Below are 18,043 nucleotides of genomic sequence, written 5' to 3' on the forward strand. Positions count from 1 at the left end.
CTCTAGTTCCAGTCTAACCCCACTGGCTTCTTCCTTTCCTTCCCCCATTCCATATCTGTATCACCTTTCTCTAATAATGAAAACCATAGTTGCCAATGGTATCAGTATACCTCCTCATTTTGCTCAGCCCTGTAGTACACACAGAATAGCTTCTAAATTGCTATACTAATAACAATACTAGCTGCAGGCTTACTAAATACAGTTCAGACTTTCTTTGCAGTTTGTTTTTTTTTTTTTTGATCTTCAAATATATTCACGAGAGGATATTCAAAGCAATGTGTTCAAAAGTATCTTAGATTAAATTTTTATCCTTCTCTGTAGATATGGTATCATTAGGATATGTAATCAGCCTTTTTGTTTGTTTTCAGTTTTAGGAATTTCCCATCCTTATCGATGTAATTTTATTTTTTGAATATCAGTATTTATCAATCTCATTATCTGCTATTTACATGAAATTAACTAGACTCTTTAGAAATCATGGTAAAGTCAAGTTGTTTTGTTATTTTTAAGAATAGCAATATAGATACAAAAGGAATCAGTGAGAGCCTTGATGTAAATTGTGTTCTGGAATATTCAGAAACCTGAATCCATCTAAACCTAGACTATTCCATTTCTAGGTTTCAAAGGATGCTTGGCTGTCTTTAGCACATGTTTATCTAGTGCATCCCACATGGTAAGCAGGGTGCTGAGCTATGCTCTGTGGTCACACACATGAATATGATCATCTCTGTCCCCAGGGTTTCATAGAAACAGATATATACAGGATGATAATATAGATGTTACCCAGATTTGCTGAAGGAATACCTCTCCAAGGATGCTCTGCAGTGTGTGTGTATGTGTGTGCGTGCATGAAAGCTTTTGTGCATGTGTGTATCTTGGGGAGGGTTGGGGGAAAACACAGCCTTACTTGAGATCACCTTCTGGTTTCCACACTTCCAACCCACTGCCCACCCCGATTTGTGACTGAATGCTCCTGGCAAACCAGAGGCTAGAGAGCTGGATATCCATCTCAAGCCCCTTAGTAAGAACAGATCACACCAAATGTACTTCCTGTTTCTTGTTTAGCAGGTTTCTAGAGTGGTAACATGGTGAGATGCTGGAGACCTCTGGTTTGTTACTTCAGGGGTTAACAGTATTTCTCATGTTGGTGCTGTCAATGGAGGAATAGTTCCAGCCTTAGGGATCTTTCTCCCCAGCCACTCCAGTGTATTTTATTAATGTCTTCAATGGAGGCCTTATCACTTTTGCAGAAACATGAAGTATAGGTAACAAACAATTTGAGTTCAAATTAGTTTTGAAAAGCAAGGCAAAGTGCTAAATTCTTTTTCTTTTTAAGATTGTTTACTTATTTATTTAAGAGCGAATGTGTAAGAGAGAGAATGAGGGGGAGAGAGAAGAGGGAGAAAGAGAAGCAGACGCCTGCTGAGCAGGGAGCAAAGGGCTAAATTCTTAAGCAGTGATATTTAAAGGAGATTAATGCATCCAGAAAACAAATTACCACAAATACATTGTGGGCAAAGAGAGCTAGAAGTTTTAGGTAATAGTGAATTTAACATCACAACAATGTGATATGACCACCAAATCAGTAATTCCACATTAGGCTGCATTAACAGAAGTAGGATGTATAAGACCACGGATGTGGTGGTCTCGCTCCCACTCTTTGAAAGACTACCCCAGGAGTACTGTGTGTACTGATAGGCACCACATACATAGACAAATAGAAACCAACTTGAGTGTTTTCAGGGCAGAATGATGACAGAATTCAAACCTCCTTCAAAGGGGAGTAGTCTTTGAACCCGAGATTATTTATAGCCTGGAGAATTTGGTTGTCATCAAATATTTGAATGGCTATCATGGGAAAGAAAAGGTGAACTTTATCCTGTCTATCACAAGAGGATGAAATGAGGAGCAATGAATGGAAGCCCTCCAGGGAGAGAGGTTTCTGTAGTTACTGAGAGTTAGAGCTGCCTGAGGTGGAACGTATAGCCTCAGGATGAAGTTAATTGCCACTGGGCTAGTTCAGAAATAAACTGGAATACTACAGGGCAGGGAAGCTAACTGGTGGAAGATCCTTGAGGGTCAGAAAATTTCCTTTTTTTAATGCCTTTGAAGATATTTTTTGCTTAATAAATTAATAACTTTATATTAAGGGAAATCAGGATTTGGTTATAGGGCAGTTATCATTTTCTGACAAATCTCTAAAAATGATAAAAATTAATAACTTGCAGAATATTTCATCCATGCATCGAAGTGTATGATTCATTTCATGTACTTTGTGTTTTAGTCATCTTACACAGGCTGAACAATATAAAGTTATCATATTGAAGGGTTGTTTTTTTTTTTTTAACAGGGTTAAAGTCCTGCCATTTTTCCAGAATCCTCACTGATGAGGAGCTCGTTAGAAATTTTGGTGTTTCCCCCTTCCTCCTTTGGCTTACATCATAGTGTGTAGATGGTACAAAATGTTGGTTAACCTCAGTCTGACACTTTGGTCGCATTTTCTCTTTGGCTCCATCATGGTCTGGGATACAAATTAGCCAGTAAAGTGGCAACGAGAAATCAGACAAAGAAAATTTCCCAGTTCTACTCGCTCATCATTCTCCTGATTTAGTAGGGGTTTTCCACAGGAAATCACGGAAGAAGAATTGAAATGCCTTATCTTATGTACTTTCCTTCTGAAGAAAGAACCAGTTAATTGTCTTCTTCCCAGAGTGGTCCACATTCCTGTCCAGGCAGCTGTATTTGATCCGATACAAATTAAACTCTATAGAAAATGATGTCTCTAAGTACTTTCAGTCATTGAGAGCCAAATTATTTAATTACTTCTTTAACCAGTGGGTTTCAGTGGGAGTAAGAGAATAGATTTTGTAAGCAAGAAAAATGTATCATGAGGATGACTGTACGCCTTGAAGAAGAAGGAAATAAGTGTTATCTAATAACAATTTGAGTATCCGAATCAGAAGATAATCTTAATTATTTCAAATCACGTTTGGGTCAAAAACAAAGTGTTGAGAGACTTTACACTATTTAAAAATAATGTTAAAAAGTTATATTAATAATTTCTATTTTCAAAGAATACATAAATCAGAAACCTAAAGTTTTTGTTTTGGACATACTTCAGTCTTATTATATCTGTGGTCTGATCCTTATAGTTATTTTCGTGTAATTTGTGCGGATTAAAAAAAAAAACTTTCGTAGACTAAAATTTCTCCTTCTGACTTTGTTTTGCTTGTCTGTCTCTCCTCCCCCCCAACTTGTGTAATTGACGCATTTTTTACTTATCCCCCTGGAAAGACAGATCTTTATTATTAGGACTTACCTACCCAGGACAGGGCCCTCCTTGAATTAACTGAAAATAAACTCTTTGGGTACTCAATTTCAGTTTTAATGACAAAAGTTGAAATCTGTGCCTAACATAAAGGTTTTCTTTGTCTCTGAATTTTGATTTTCCATGCTATCAGAGGCCCCATTGCAACAGGTAATTTGAGTGTTAATTGTATGTTTTCTCAGTTTGTAATTGTGGTGAAATGTTTTTAAAATGTTCACAGTTTTAAAATTATCTATTAGGTTCCTTCCAACTCAGAAATTCTGTGATTTTAAACTTTCTTTTTTCTTCAGTTTGAGAATGTGATCTTTGGGTTTTGTCCTGTGTGTCCTATACATATAAACAGGAATCATAGAATTTTAGAGCTGGAAGATGTATTAGGCATTACGTAGTGGTTCTACACACGAAGGATTCAGGGGCCCAAAGAGGACAGGTGGCTAGCCCAAGATCAGAGCAGTAACTGGTGGCTACAGCTCTGGATGCTATGCTCACTGGAGCACTAAAACTTCACACTGAAAATTGACCCAGCTATTATCTGAAAATTTGCAGACTTGAGAACATTCTTTCACAAATGTAAGCATTTTGAGGCACTTATATTCAGCACAATTTCTTCATTTTCTGCAAACTGTGCTAGCACCCCTATTGTTTTCTCCAAACCTGGGATCACACTTGAGAATAAGTTACAGCTTTAGGTAGGTTAAAGTTTCCAGATTTTGCACTCCTGGGATATTTTTCAGTGACTTAAAAACATAAACTGACACTCTAAGGTCCGGACTGCTTTTGGCTGGGAGGGTGACAGCGTGGCTCTGGGATGCTGGCGGAGAAAGCCCTGCTCTGCCGCTGCCCCGGCAGAGTGTGGCAGGGATGGTGAATGTGAGGTCCACCGTCCCGATCGCACAGAGCCTGTGGCCAAAACAGTGCTTCCCTCCTCTGGCTCTCACTTCTGTTTTACCTGGAACCGACCTTGATGATTGTTTTCCACCCATCCTACCACCTTGGCCAAGCCCCAGAACAATTGGGAAATTGCATGTCAGGGTTAAATCCTGCCTAAAAACTGAATTTATAAAAGTTAAAGAGGTAGCATCTCTGAGGCCAGTCTCTGCATAAATGGCAGTTCTTTTTTCTCAGTGGAAAAGCCTAAGGGAGTACAAGTTCTTAGAAAAATAATCTTAGGACTAAAAATAGTGCCAGGGCTCCATGGCCTAACTGATTAAGCCAAGGAGTTAGTAGAGTTAATAGAATTTTATAAGTTTATTGGCTTCCTGTATCCCCCTTTTGTTAGAACTTTTCAGAAACTCCTCCAGGCAGTCCCTCCAGGTTCTGTTAGTGAGAAACCCTGTCACAGGACAGTGACCTCCAGGCAAGATAGCCTGATGAGCCCTGCTGTTGGGAGGGGTGGGGGGTGGGGGGGCCTTTCCTCACTGGTGCCCTGGGGCGGCTAACCACTTCACTGCTCCTTCCTTCCTCCTTGTAGCCTGGAGCCAATGATTTACTCAGTCATTAGTTTGTTTATTTGTTTGTTTGTTTGTTTATTTGGTGTTGAAACCCAAGGTCAAACCTGCGTCATTAGTTCTTTTAAGAATTGATTAATGGGATACTGTTTTTGTGCTGGGGTTTGGGGAAACAGAAGAAATAACTAGTGCCTTTGTCCTCAAGGGTCAGTCAGTTTAATAGAGGAACTAAAATATGCCCTAAAATATTTGAAAGATGAAAATACTATGTTTGTTTGGTTCACCGCTACATAATCAGCACCTGTAGCCGCCAGGTAGAGATGGTTGAATAAAGTTGTTCGGGTTGTTTTTGTTTTGAATAGAAGAATGGATGACCCAGTGGCTCCCAGACAAAGATAGACTTGTAAGAGCTCGCTACTTTGGTTGGTCATAGAAGACCCTGAGGCAGAGATTGCATTTTGGCCTGAATCTTGGGGGACAGGTGGAAGTTTGAGAGCTAACATCTAACTGGCAAAAACAGCACAAGCAGGAAAATCAGCAGCAAAGCCTCACAAATAGAAATCTGAGGTTGAATGGGAAATAGTGAATAATTCTGCCGGTTTGAAGAGTATACATGAAAGAGGAAGGTGGGAATAAGGCTAGAGAGGTATGACTGCCCAAACTGTGCAAGGTTCAAGAATTTAGGCTGGGTTTTGCGACGAATGGGTAGATTATCATAGAGGTTTCAATACAAGAATGTGATGCTCTACTCAGCATTGTGCTTTGGGACTATAGCATGGTAGCAATGTGCTAAGGGGTTTTGGAAGGGAAAGGCACAGAGACACCAGGTAGGAGAACTGCAGTGATTCTTTAGGAGTTAAACCCAGAGTGCAGGCCGAGATGGATAAAAACTAAGGCAATGAGAATAGAAGAGAAAGATAAATGGCAGAGACCTTAGGGCTATGACCTGGCCAAAGTTTGGCAACTGTTTGAATGTGGAAAATGGGGAAGAATCTAAGATGATGAGGAGGATTCCAGTTCCACTGCTTGAAAGGAGGTGGGTTCATCTAACGGTTGAGTAGGTTTCAGAACAAAGGTGACAGGTTCAGTCATGGGCAGATTGAGTTATAAAGACGTTATGGACTGGAAGGTGCTCTGCAGACAGCTGGCAGTGTTACAGACACTTCAAAGAAAGGTAAGCACAGGGAATTTAAATCAAGGAGTTATCTGCTTGGCACAGATAATCAAATCTGGGAGACTGGATAAGAACATCAAGAGAGTGATCATGGTAAGATTAGAAGTGGACCAATGACTGAATCTCTGAAGGGACTTCTCTTTGGGGAAGGAGAGCACCTTTGTAGAAGTATGTAAAATACAGGAGGAGAGAATTTCTACGAGAGAATGGTAGTACATTCCAGGTTTCTGAGAAGTTAAGCGGAATAAAGAATAAGAAATGGCTAGTGGATTTGGAAACAGGGAGTCTGACCATGACGTTGAAGCACTCTTTCATTTGAGGAATAGGGGATTTAATTCATTTGCAAAAGGCTACAGATTAGGTACAGCATAGGGGATCAGAGCTCTGCTTGCACACTTGGAAAGAAAGAGAGTGGCACTGAAGCAGGTGTAGGTACCTTTTAAAAACCTTACTCGCTGAGTTAATAGGGGGAAGGTGAAATGAAAGAATCATTTTATATTTCTGTATTTCTTGGTGTAAGCACCTGGCCCATAGGTTTGAATAAATGCTAACCTTCACTGTTGTCATCATTATTATCAGGAGAGCGATTTTTTTTAGACTAAGGGAGAAGATTGGACATGTTTTGTGACTAAGGAGAAGGATCCCTTTGAGAGGAAGGGAGGAGGGTAATTCAAGGAGGTTTGGAACAAGCATGGCACTAAGGGCAAAAACAGAATGGTTAACTCTGGAAAAGGGAACAGAGCTACCTTTCTCGGAATTAGGAGAGGATATGTGAAGTAACAGGGACATTTTGAGCCTGGGGAACAGTAAGAAGGAGGTTAAAGAGATTCGAAGGCAATGGTTTCCACCTTCTCCACAAAGCCGGAGGAAATCTCAGCTGCAGATAATCTGCTTAAGGAACAAAGAGACAAATGAGAATCACTGTCCTTTATTTTGTGCCTGCCATGTATCGAGAACTATATTGGACACTTTAAATGATCTCCTTTAATCCTTGTGAAAATTCAGAGATTATGTATTTGTGATTCACATTATACAGATGGGAAAACATAGCCCCCTTTCTCAAGATCACATAGCTAGTAATGGGAGGAGCCAGGATTCAGAGCCAGGACATCTGACTCCAGAGCCTGATGCTTTTTTTTGAAAGGGAGACTGGGGGGGAGGGGGCGATAGAGAGCCCCAGTAGATTGAGATCTTGCAAGTATAGCTGTTCAGTATCATGATGAAGTCCTGTGAGGTGGTTACTCCTGTCAGTCACCAGAGTAAACATCAATCAAAGAAGGGCCCTCTCACATGAGGAGGAAGGGACTGTGAAATTGAGGTGGACTAGAAATGTAAATTCTGGACCTCTAAGGGTAATAACAAAGCAAAGAATAGAGATATGTTGGAGTCAGGTGCTAAGATTCTTTAGCACTGTGGAAGAATGCATGAATGGGGCAGCAGCAGTAGGGTGGGGAGAGGAAGTACATGGGGGTGTCTTGGATGTGAAGAGAGATGCTACCTTGGTTTTCCAAGGGAGATGATTCAAGAGTGGCCTTCCCTTCCTTTTCAACCACAGCTACCAGAATTCCTACTACTCAGCAGTCAGATTCCTCTTACTTGTCCTGGGGTTCTAGAGCTCCCATCCAGAACCCTTCCACCAATTTAGCCCAATGCTGTGCTCTGATGCATAATAATCATGTTCTAATTTATTTTTTTTTCATGTTCTAATTTAAATAGCCTAGTAAGAGGTTATATCAGGATCTAGCCATGTTTTATTTTTTTGAAAAGATAATACGAGAAAGAATATAGTTACTTTTTTTCCATCTTCAACTTCACACAGCTCTTTATATGCTAATAAGTTGCCTTCCATGGGTAACATTTTAATCATAGCTTAATTATTTAATCGTGCATTCACTAAAGAATGAATCATTGTATACCCACAATATGACAAATATCATTGCAGGCACTGGGGATTTACTAGGAAAGGAATCGACTCCGACAGAGCCTCTATTTTAGTCTGGAACGTAGGCAATAATCAATAAAAGTAAAGTGTGTAGTAAGTTAAGTAGTAACTAGTAGAAAGAAAAATAAAGCAGGAGAAAGGAGCCAGGAGTGCAGGGATTGGAGTGGTCAAGTTTAGATAGGAGTAGGGTGAGCAGTGAAAGCCCCAAAGCCTGAAGGATGGCAAGAGAATATACAGGTATCCAGAGAAAAGAGTATTCCAGGCAGAGGACACAGCAAGTGCAGAAGCTCTCTGACGAGGGGAGTTGAGCTGGCCCAGTCAGGAACAGCAAGCAGGCTAATTTGACTGCCCAGCTGAGATCAAAGAGGAAATGGGAGTGGAGGTGTCAGATCGCCCAGGACTCTAAGACAGAAAGGCATTGGAGGGTTTGGAGTTGTTGTTTTTTAACTTCTTATCATGGAAAATCTTAATCATTTATACTTGGAACAATATAATGAGTCCCCTTGTACTAATCACTCAGCTTCAACAGCTTTCACTTTGGGAGGACTTTGAGCAGAGGAGTGACAAGACTTGGCATGACCTGACTTGAGCAGGATCACTCGGGAGAATAGGTGGTGGGGAAGTGGGGCAGGCACAGGAAACATAGTTAGGAAACAAATCACAATGGTTTTAACCCAAGGAACAGCCATGGTAGTGGGAAGAAGCGGTCAGGCTTGGGATATTTTTTTTTTTAAGATTTTATTTATTTATTCATGAGAGAGAGAGAGAGAGAGGCAGAGACACAGGCAGAAGGAAAAACAGGCTCCATACAGGGAGCCTGACTTGGGACTCGATCCCAGATCTCCAGGATCACGCCCTGGGCTGAAGGCGGTGCTAAACTGCTAAGCCACTGGGGCTAGTCGGGATATTTTTTGAGAGTGACTAGAAATTATATACGTCATGCTTTGTTCAAAAAATAATAATAATTTGAGAATGCATATAGTGCAGTAAGGAAGGTAAGAGATGGACCAGGATACCACTACCCTAGTCTAAATCCCAATTCCAAAAAACTGGCTTATAAGTGAACATTTGGAACACACTTGATCCATAAGTTACATAGTGTGCACTCCTCATCTATTCTTTTGCAACCATGAATGATTGGGCTGTGTAAGTGTAAGGATTTATTTGTAATTTCTTAATGAGGTGATGACACCTGTTGAGGTACAAGTCCCAACAATTCTTTTTAAAGATTTTATTTATTTATTCATGAAAGACAGAGAGAAAGAGGCAGAGACATAGGCACAGAGAAAAGTAGGCTCCCCGTGGGGAACTCGATGCAGGACTCCATCCCAGGATCCTGGAATCATAACCTGAGCCGAAGGCAGATGCTCAACCACCGAGCTACCCAGGTGCCCCAGGTCTCAACAATTCTTAAAGAAAAGCATGTTCCTTATTTTCTGAAATAATCATGATTTATGAGCAGTGATATTAATGTAATTAAACTGAAAATTAAAATAGAACGGAGATTTAATAGGGTAGCCAGAGGTTTTCTTCCTCTCTCTGTATTAGTTGAGAACACCCTCTTAGCACATGTCATATTAATGGCAGAGTGTGCCTTTCTTACCCCAGCCTGACATCTGAGTCATCTGTGTTCTTGGTCAGATAAGTAGGACAATAAACAAGGTAAAAGAATGTGACTGGATCAATGCACAGCCAGGAGCAACTCCTGGAAAAACAGCCATTCATTACCAGTGAATTGGGTGGGGGGAAGAGGATATTTTCACATCGTCCCGCCTCACCTCACTTACTTCTATTCAGAAGACACAGAGCATCTTCCTACTCCACGCCGGAAGCTGTGTTAGACAGGGTTCTATCTTGTCTCACTTAATAAAGGTTATTCTATTCTTCCAGGGTGCTCAACAAATAAATAACAATAAAATCAGTTTGTCACCACTGAGAGAAGATATATAATGAAAACTATTCTTTTCCTCCTTTTTCCTCTTCTCCTCCCCCTTCTCCTCCTTCAACCTCCTCTCTGTGCTTCCTCCTCACTTTCTTCTTTGTCTTACCATCTGACTTTCAGCCTAACAGAGAAGAATGAATGCATGGTTGAATAGTGTCCGTGGCATGTTTTCTTTAAATAAAGGAGCCTTGCGGGAGGACAGGCACACTTTTGCCTCCTCACTACTAACTCCGAGACCTCCTTTCTTTCCTCACAACACACACTAACAAAACCAAACAAACAGGTTATTCAGGAATAACCGTCACGTACCAGCACCATACTAGGCGAAGGGGAACTGTACAACACGGGGCAGACCTGATGTTTACAGAAGGAAAGTCACTGAGCCAATGGCAGCCAGTGTAATGGAAAATGAGAATGGGCTTTGGAGTTGGGCAGACCCAGGTTCACACGGCTGCCCAGCACACCAGTTACAGGAATGATGGCAGTTTGCTTCACCTTAATATGCCTCAGTCCTTAATCTGTGGAATGGGCTACCACTGCTGACCCCATAGAGCTGAGGGGAGGATCAGCTGAGTTAACATTTTCCCTTCCCTTCTATAAGAACAGTAAGTTAGGAAGCACAGATGTATGTGCTCTGGGAGTTTAACAAGCCAAGAAAGGTAAGCCAGTAACCTTTTAGTTGTCCATTGGTTTTACCATCTTCTTATTGCAAAAAATTGCATTTGCTTTTCCTGCCCCACTCCAATCACATTCCCCCAAAAGGGGACAGTCGTGGAGTTTTGTGGGCTAAAGTGGTGAGGAGAATGCCATGGAGGATGCATATTTAGGTCTTACCTTTAGAGAATGAGTAGTGGTTCTAGATAGGGAAGAGATGGGAGGGACACCCCTGGGGTGATTGGAACCACTTGCAGGAAACACTGAGAAGCGGTGATGAGTATGGCTGGGAAGACAATGAGGAGGACCCTTACCACAGAGCCATTGTACATGCTGTACTCCCTGCTGGGAATACTCTTCTCAACCTCCTGTCTCCTACCTACCCCTTCCCTTGTTACACTCCTACCCTCTGTTCGGAGCTCAGCTTTCATTGCTCTCAGGAACCTTTCTCCATTTCCTGACACAGTCAGATCCCTATTTCGAATGTCTTTTGTAAGGGCTTCACAGTTAGGCATTTACATTCATTTGTGAGTTTCTTTCTTAGAGTGCTCTCAGCTCCACTCTCTAATTCCCATCAGAACAGAGGTTATGTCTGTTTTGCACTCACATTGTATCCCTTCACTCCCCGACCTATTGCAGTGCATGAAACATAGAAGGAGCCTAAGATCTACTCCTTCAGGAGATGGGTATGTTTTAGTTTTCAGGGAAGTAATAGTCTGGATAGGAGAAAGGGTTTATAGTTGAGATTGCTAATCCCATTAGATGCAAGCATTGTATTTACTCATTTAATCCTTAAAAGCAATTTGTGAAATTAAGTGCACTTCATTTCATTTTAAAGATGGAGAAATTGGTGTCCAGAGATGTTAACCATCTTTCCCTATTGACCCAGCTATAATAAGTGGCAACAGAGGGATTTGAGCCTGGCAGCTTGACTTCAGAGTTCTTGGATCGACGCAGATTGCTCTGCTGCTTTAGTGGTAGAGGGGCAAAGTTAGGTACACAGGTAAAGGTAGGATAGATTGGTTTGAAAATTATGGATTTTTTCCCCCTCCTCTTCACGGTTATCACTTCTTGAGAAAAAATAAACAGAAAAGAACTACTTCGTGTGTCATGTCATACATTCATGTTCCCTCTTCTGCCAAAGTGATTTGGTCAAATTTCCTCAGTAAACAGGACATTTCAAATTCTGATTGCCAGAAAATTTTAGACTCCTTCTCTTAGTCACCTTTTAAGAACCAGTATGAACTTTACTAGAGCCTGACAGAGTAACTTTCAATAAAAGGAGGTGATTTGACTAAGTTCAGTATTATCTGCGACACGAGGCTTCTGTTTTTTACTCAGAAAGCAGATCTAGCCTGTGATCGTCAGTACTATTGCATCATAAAGCTCCTGGAAGAAAGGTTTAATTTCATCAAGGAAGCTGATAAATCCCAAGCACCTCCAAGAATGATAGCTGTTACTATAATATTAACACAATTATTACTAGAAAATTAAGAAAGACCAGTAAAATATGGCACTCTGGGGAAAAAAAAAACAAACTTAACCCTAGGAATAAAAGTGCTTAGAATTGGTCTTTTTTTTTTCCAGCTCCTGCCTTTAGACAGGATTTTTAAAAAGTTATCTCAGGCCAGTTGTATCATTTAAATATCTCTAAATAGGGGAGTGCATTACAGTGATCAATAAGATAATCGTTAACACTGTATATTGCTCTAATTTACTGGGTAGTGTTCTGCGAACTTTAACCTATTTAACCCTCTTAACAAACCTGCAAGGCTCCGTTTTGATCCCTGTTTTACAGATGAAGAACTGAACAGTGCCCAGGGTCATACAGCTAGTAAATGGTGGAACTGCCCTTAAACCTAGCTAGTCGGCCCCTGGAGTACATGTTTGTACGGTGTCCCTTGGTAGCTGACTACTCACGTTTTCGCCGTCGTCTCCCTGGCTGACACTGGTGTCTAAGCCCTCAGCATTTATGAGCGGGCTCTGTGCAGACTCTTTCAAGAATAACCCAGCCTTCCTGGCAGATACATTGGTTTCTGGAAACCGGATTTTCAAGGGAACCACTATTCAAAGAAGTAAAAGGGAGGCTGAATAAAAAGGAAGGCCCCAGTTCTCTGAGGAACAGATGAATTTCTGAATCAATTGCTAGTAGCTCTCAAGTCATGGCAGCATTCTCTGAAGTATGCCCTCCTCTGAGTTAGAATTCCATTGTCTTGATTTGCCATACAACCTGAAAATAGTATCATTTTTTTTTCTGTCCCCACACTTCAGCTTTCTTCTTTCAAGTCAGTATTTTGGAAAGTCCACAAAACCCAGGGGCCTCCCTGTCGTTGCCCTGTGGTTGATGTAAAAACCAGATGATGCCATGCTGACCTGAAGTCTTTTAAATGGATCACACTGCGCATTAGTCACTGGCAAATTTTTCAGGTCCTTTTACCTCAGAGACTACTCAGTTCCTCATTCTTGCCACCCTTCGGTCATGAAGTAATAGCAAGAAAAAGATGTGAGTACTTTTTTTGAGGACACCTCCCACTCCTTCCTTCAGTACTAGTGACGGGTTCCTTCATAGTGGTGACATTTGAAGCGTCCTGATATCCAAAGGGATTGGGCTCTCATCACTAGATTCCTTCGGGTGTTCTGCTTAAGTAGAAATCCTACCTGATTTCACCCAAGTGAAGCATTTCATCATGCCTTACACTGTTGCATTCCTGTGCTCTGAGCACTTACAAGTGAAATTACATGGTCTATTTAGTGCTTTTCACTGTACATTTACTGCTAAAGAAGTCCCTGTAGGGATCCCTGGGTGGCGCAGTGGTTTAGCGCCTGCCTTTGGCCCAGGGCGCGATCCTGGAGACCCAGGATCGAGTCCCACGTCGGGCTCCCGGTGCATGGAGCCTGCTTCTCCCTCTGCCTGTGTCTCTGCCTCTCTCTCTCTCTCTGTGACTATCATAAATAAATAAAAATTTAAAAAAAATTAAAAAAAAAAAAAAAAAAGAAGTCCCTGTAGAATATGTCAGCCTAACAAAGGCCAATTTCACATGTTGACACCAAGGCCCAGAACTGGCATTGGCTCTGCAGGGACTATGCAGGCACAGCAGCCAATTTTGGAGCAAACCCAGAACTTTTCATTCCTTGTCCTTCCCTGAGGGGCAGAGGCTTTCTTCTTCCTATTTTAAAAGGGAAAACACTAAATTCATAATTGTTTTTATACCCAGAAGGCTTTCTTTAAGTGCTATACCTGTTTTAGAAATTATTTGTGCTTTGAGTTGGTGGTCAAAACTGAATTTAATCCTAAAGGTTCTTTGTGATGAAAGACACATCTGCAAGGACAGGAGGCCACTTCTTGGGAAGGGCCTTCTCCTTGAGAATGGGTATTAGAGGGTTTGAAAGCAAACTTTGGCAGAAGTTCTGGGCCGAAGTTCAGGCAAAGAGGCCCCAGGTTTCCAGGGGAGCTACACTGTTGATTAGAAAGGATTCTGTCCTTTGCTCAGGGTGGGAAACTTCTCTCCTCAAAACCCTAATCCCAGCTCTGATCTACTTTGCCTCAACTCTTGAAGTGAGAGATTGGTTTGGGGAAAAAAAAATCCATACTGAAAAAATCCTAACAAAACCCTATCTCGATGGCATTTGAATCCATTTGATGATCTTGCTAATAGAAGTAGACTGGCTGAAGGGGATCTTTTTCCAAGAAATTTTCTTGGCAAGGGTAGATTCTTCCTTAAGTCAATGTTAGAAAGACTTCCATCAAGGATTCATTGCTAGATGGGATTTCCATTTACTTTCTTTTCCTTCTGAGCTATGGGCTGCTTATACAATTAAAATATTTCTAATGATTGTATAGTTGGGAGATTCTGGATTTAGGTCACTTCCTCAAAAGGAGACAATATGAGCTAAGGATATAGGATGACCAACTCTTCCCAGTGTTGGCCCTGAAAGTCCTAGAAACCTCCCCTCCCACCCTCCATCCTAGGCAAACCAGGATGGCTGGTGACCCTTTGAGGAAATACAATGTATTTCCAATAGTTTGGCTGAATTTATCATAGAATTCTGACTTATAGAATTCAGAAAAGTAAAAATAAAGTCATTGGTCTATTCTGTTAGTATGACTTTAGTATTGGGGCTTTCTCAAGGGAGGACTCTGTGGTCTACGATGGGAGCTGGAGGACCAACTAGAGGAGAAAGGTTGTTCGAGCTGTCTTTGCTTGAAAATGCCATTATCTCCGTGCTACTCCTTTTTATGGCTATTGTCATTATTTTAAAGATATAACAATTAAAAACATAAATTACCTTACATGGAAAAATCCGATTTTATAAAACAAGAGCTAAATAGATGTCAGATCTAAGGATTTGTGTGTAGGGAGTGCACTTATTTGAATTGAAAAAACTTACTATGACCTGGATATATGTAACCCAGTTATCAGAGCTCATAGCAGAGAGTGCTGCCAAAGGCTGCAGTGTCCCGACAGATCACCACAGGCCAAGTCCATGGTCTTGAGTGTCCATGGCCAACCTTCAGAGCCAGATCCCTGGCAAAATTCCGTCTCCTGCCTAATCTCATGGCAGAGACTTGGGGTATATTGTTTCTGTTCCCCCTCTCCTTCCCTTGATTTCCATCAATCCACCAATCCCCCCTTCCCTTCTCATGGATCTTTTACCCAGCATTTGTGATTGAAAGCTGTGATGAGAATGCAGATAAAAATGGGTTCTTGGCTAATAGGAAGAGGGATGCCTTGTGGCTACACAGCATCCTCCAAGATGTGCTGTCCCAACTTTAACAATATATACAACATTATAAGCGGCCTGCTTCCTGGAGTATATCCTCCATATACAAACAACCAGCATTAGCATTGTACTTTATTTCCATCCCATCATTTATTCATCATATATTTTTTTAAATGGAACTGTGATCATATATGTATAGGTATGCCTAATTTTGTATCATACTTTTTACTCTTATGGCTTTGTCATAAGCATTTTTCCATGTTGCAGTATAGTTAGATGTACTAACTTTTTAAATGTGCTTCTTGTATAGATCTGCAACTATGTGGGACCTGCAAAGGTTATTGTTCAGTTGGTCACAAATGGGAAAAACATCCACCTGCATGCACACAGCCTGGTGGGAAAACACTGTGAGGATGGGATCTGCACTGTAACTGCTGGACCCAAGGACATGGTGGTCGGGTAAGTGAGAGCATGTGATACTGTGGAAGGTAGGAGCGGATACAACATGGGACTTTGACTGATTATGTCCTTTTCATACAGAACTTTCCCAAGACTCTCAGAGGGCCTTGAAATAAAACTGTGAGTTCTCACTTGGACTCCAAGGGGAAAGATATCCACATGTCTAAGTTTTCCTAAGTTTGCACCGTGGTTCTGGCCTAATTATTTATAGCACACACACCCCCTTTCAGTCTCAGAAATGGCCCAGTTTGGATGATAAATTAAACGGTCACTCAACCTATGAAGCATTTGTGCCACTTTTAGCTGTATCTTCCTTCTGGAAATAAAGATAAGGACAAATTAGAAGAAACCTAACTATGGCAGAAATAAACACCTAATAGGTGGTTTTATACTCTTGATGATTCTTTTAATGAGCGATCGAGCCTAGATTTATGGTATGAACATTTTAAACATAAAATAGATCAATATTGTTTCAGATCTATGCTGTTTAGAAAGTGTGCCCAGATAAGGAATGCAAATTTGTTCTGACATTCATAGACTTGAAACACAAATACATATTCAGACATATTCATTTAAGAATCTTAAATGCAGACAGAACAAGCAATTTTAAATGAATGAAATATTATAAAATAGATGCAGCCTAAAAGGAGTAAGAAACTTTAAATTAATTGTTTCATTTTTAAGAATATCTTCTAGGGTTTCCTAATGCTGTTTTAAACAGTTAGTGATAAAATCCCAGTTAATCTGGACTATTCACTCAAAAGAAAGGAATTGTTTAAATCAACTGTAATTAAGTGGATGGTAAGTATTTCAGGCTTTGAATTCCGATCAAGTTTTAAGTTGGTTGTCATTGGGGAGGTTGAGCTTTCATGTTCCTAGGTATTTCTTTGTTTGACTGTGAAAATATTCAAGTGTGAAAAACCTAGAGAGAGAGCTTTCTTTTAAGTCACTAAAATCTGATTCTTTTGATGTGAGAAAAAAAAGACTCTAGATTGGAGGAAGAAGCTTAAATTGATTTGAAAAATTCAGTTGTGCTTTATATGAACTTGTTTCAACATTCTCTTGAAAGACTGGCCTGTTTCCTGTTGTATGTCACAGTTGGTTCATCGTCTGTTTTGGAATACTCTTACAGTTCCTGACTGACCTATGAGAGCTTTGAAATGTAGGGTAATTGTCAGGGTTTCAGACTAATTGATCACTTAGTGTTTCTGCGGATTTACCCCAGTAGGCTGCTGTCAGTTTGAAGTGTTGGTCCTGTCTAATCTGTGTGATAATCATATCCTTTAGAGGAAATTATAGATGAAGTTCCTTACGAATAATATTTGTTATTGTAAAACTGCTAGTATGTTGTCTATAATTTGGTGTTTCTGTGGCTTGGCTTAGTAATCTTCTAGGATTTTAGAAGGAACTAATGGTTATTTGGTTTGAAACCTACAGTGGGAATAGAAGTAAGTTCCCTGTTTCTAAGGAAAGGAAGGAAATCCTTTACTCTCTTGCAGTGGGGTTCTGTTATTGGGAGAACTCATTCATTCAACAAACATTTTGAGCATCTACACTCCTAAGACTGATCAAGATGTCTCATCATAGCACTGTGAGATTTTTGTAACCCTATACAACAATTTCAGTGAGAAATTTAGTCAAGAGGATGCCACTTAGGAGTTACAACAGACTCAGTAGACTTTCTTATTCAAGAGTGTTTGTTCTGTGAAATACTGGTACTCCTTTTATAATTGATTTTTTTATTTTTATTTTTTTTAAAGATTTTATTTACTTATTATTCATGAGAGACACAGAGAGAAGGCAGAGACATAGGGAGAGGGAGAAGCAAGCGCCTCGCAGGGAGCCCGACGTGGGACTCAATCCCGGAACTCTGGGATCACACTCTGAGCCAAAGACAGGCACTCAGCTGCTGAGCCACCCAGGAGTCCCAATATAATTGATTTTTAATTGAGAAACTTTTGCTTACAGTATTTCCTTCATGATTTGTCTCTCTTATTTATTTATTTTTTTTAAGTTTCCAATGTCAGAACCTCTTGCATTTTAGTAGAGAGAATGTGCTAGTAATCTGGATTAGGGGCAATTTGTATGACTTCTTGAGCACTTTAATTCCTTCCTTTATAAAATATGAGTGTTGGGCTCCGTAATTAATCTCCAGGCCCTTTACCTCTCGAAAATTCTAGACTTAGCTAATATTATAAAATGACACGAGCAGACTTGCAACATATGTATTTATGGAATGTCATCGATTACTATTATTTGGCCCTAACTTGTAGGTAAGAATAGCACCTAGAAAAATTTAGGAAGATAGCCAGAGTTATTCCTTAGACTTGTCAATACTAGAAATGGAACCAAGATAACCTGTTTTCAGTAACAC

General features: G+C 40.5%; 1 protein-coding gene and 1 long non-coding RNA gene across 7 annotated transcripts in view; both read left to right on the forward strand.

Annotated features, from left to right (window-relative positions):
• The window catches only part of NFKB1 (nuclear factor kappa B subunit 1), a 97,804-nt gene that overhangs the window by 30,403 nt on the left and 49,358 nt on the right, over positions 1-18,043 (forward strand). For all 6 annotated transcript variants that reach the window (XM_049104925.1, XM_049104923.1, XM_049104924.1 and 3 more), the window contains one exon: positions 15,521-15,669. In XM_049104925.1, coding sequence (XP_048960882.1) covers positions 15,521-15,669 — 149 coding nt within the window. The remainder of the gene's footprint in view (positions 1-15,520; positions 15,670-18,043) is intronic.
• LOC125754189 (uncharacterized) lies at positions 608-3,205 on the forward strand. The gene is made up of 2 exons (XR_007407760.1): positions 608-673; positions 2,351-3,205. It is a non-coding gene; the product is annotated as an uncharacterized LOC125754189 (long non-coding RNA).

Source organism: Canis lupus, chromosome 32 (genome assembly GCF_003254725.2).
Source record: "Canis lupus dingo isolate Sandy chromosome 32, ASM325472v2, whole genome shotgun sequence".
In the NCBI taxonomy this organism is placed as follows: Eukaryota; Metazoa; Chordata; class Mammalia; order Carnivora; family Canidae; genus Canis; species Canis lupus.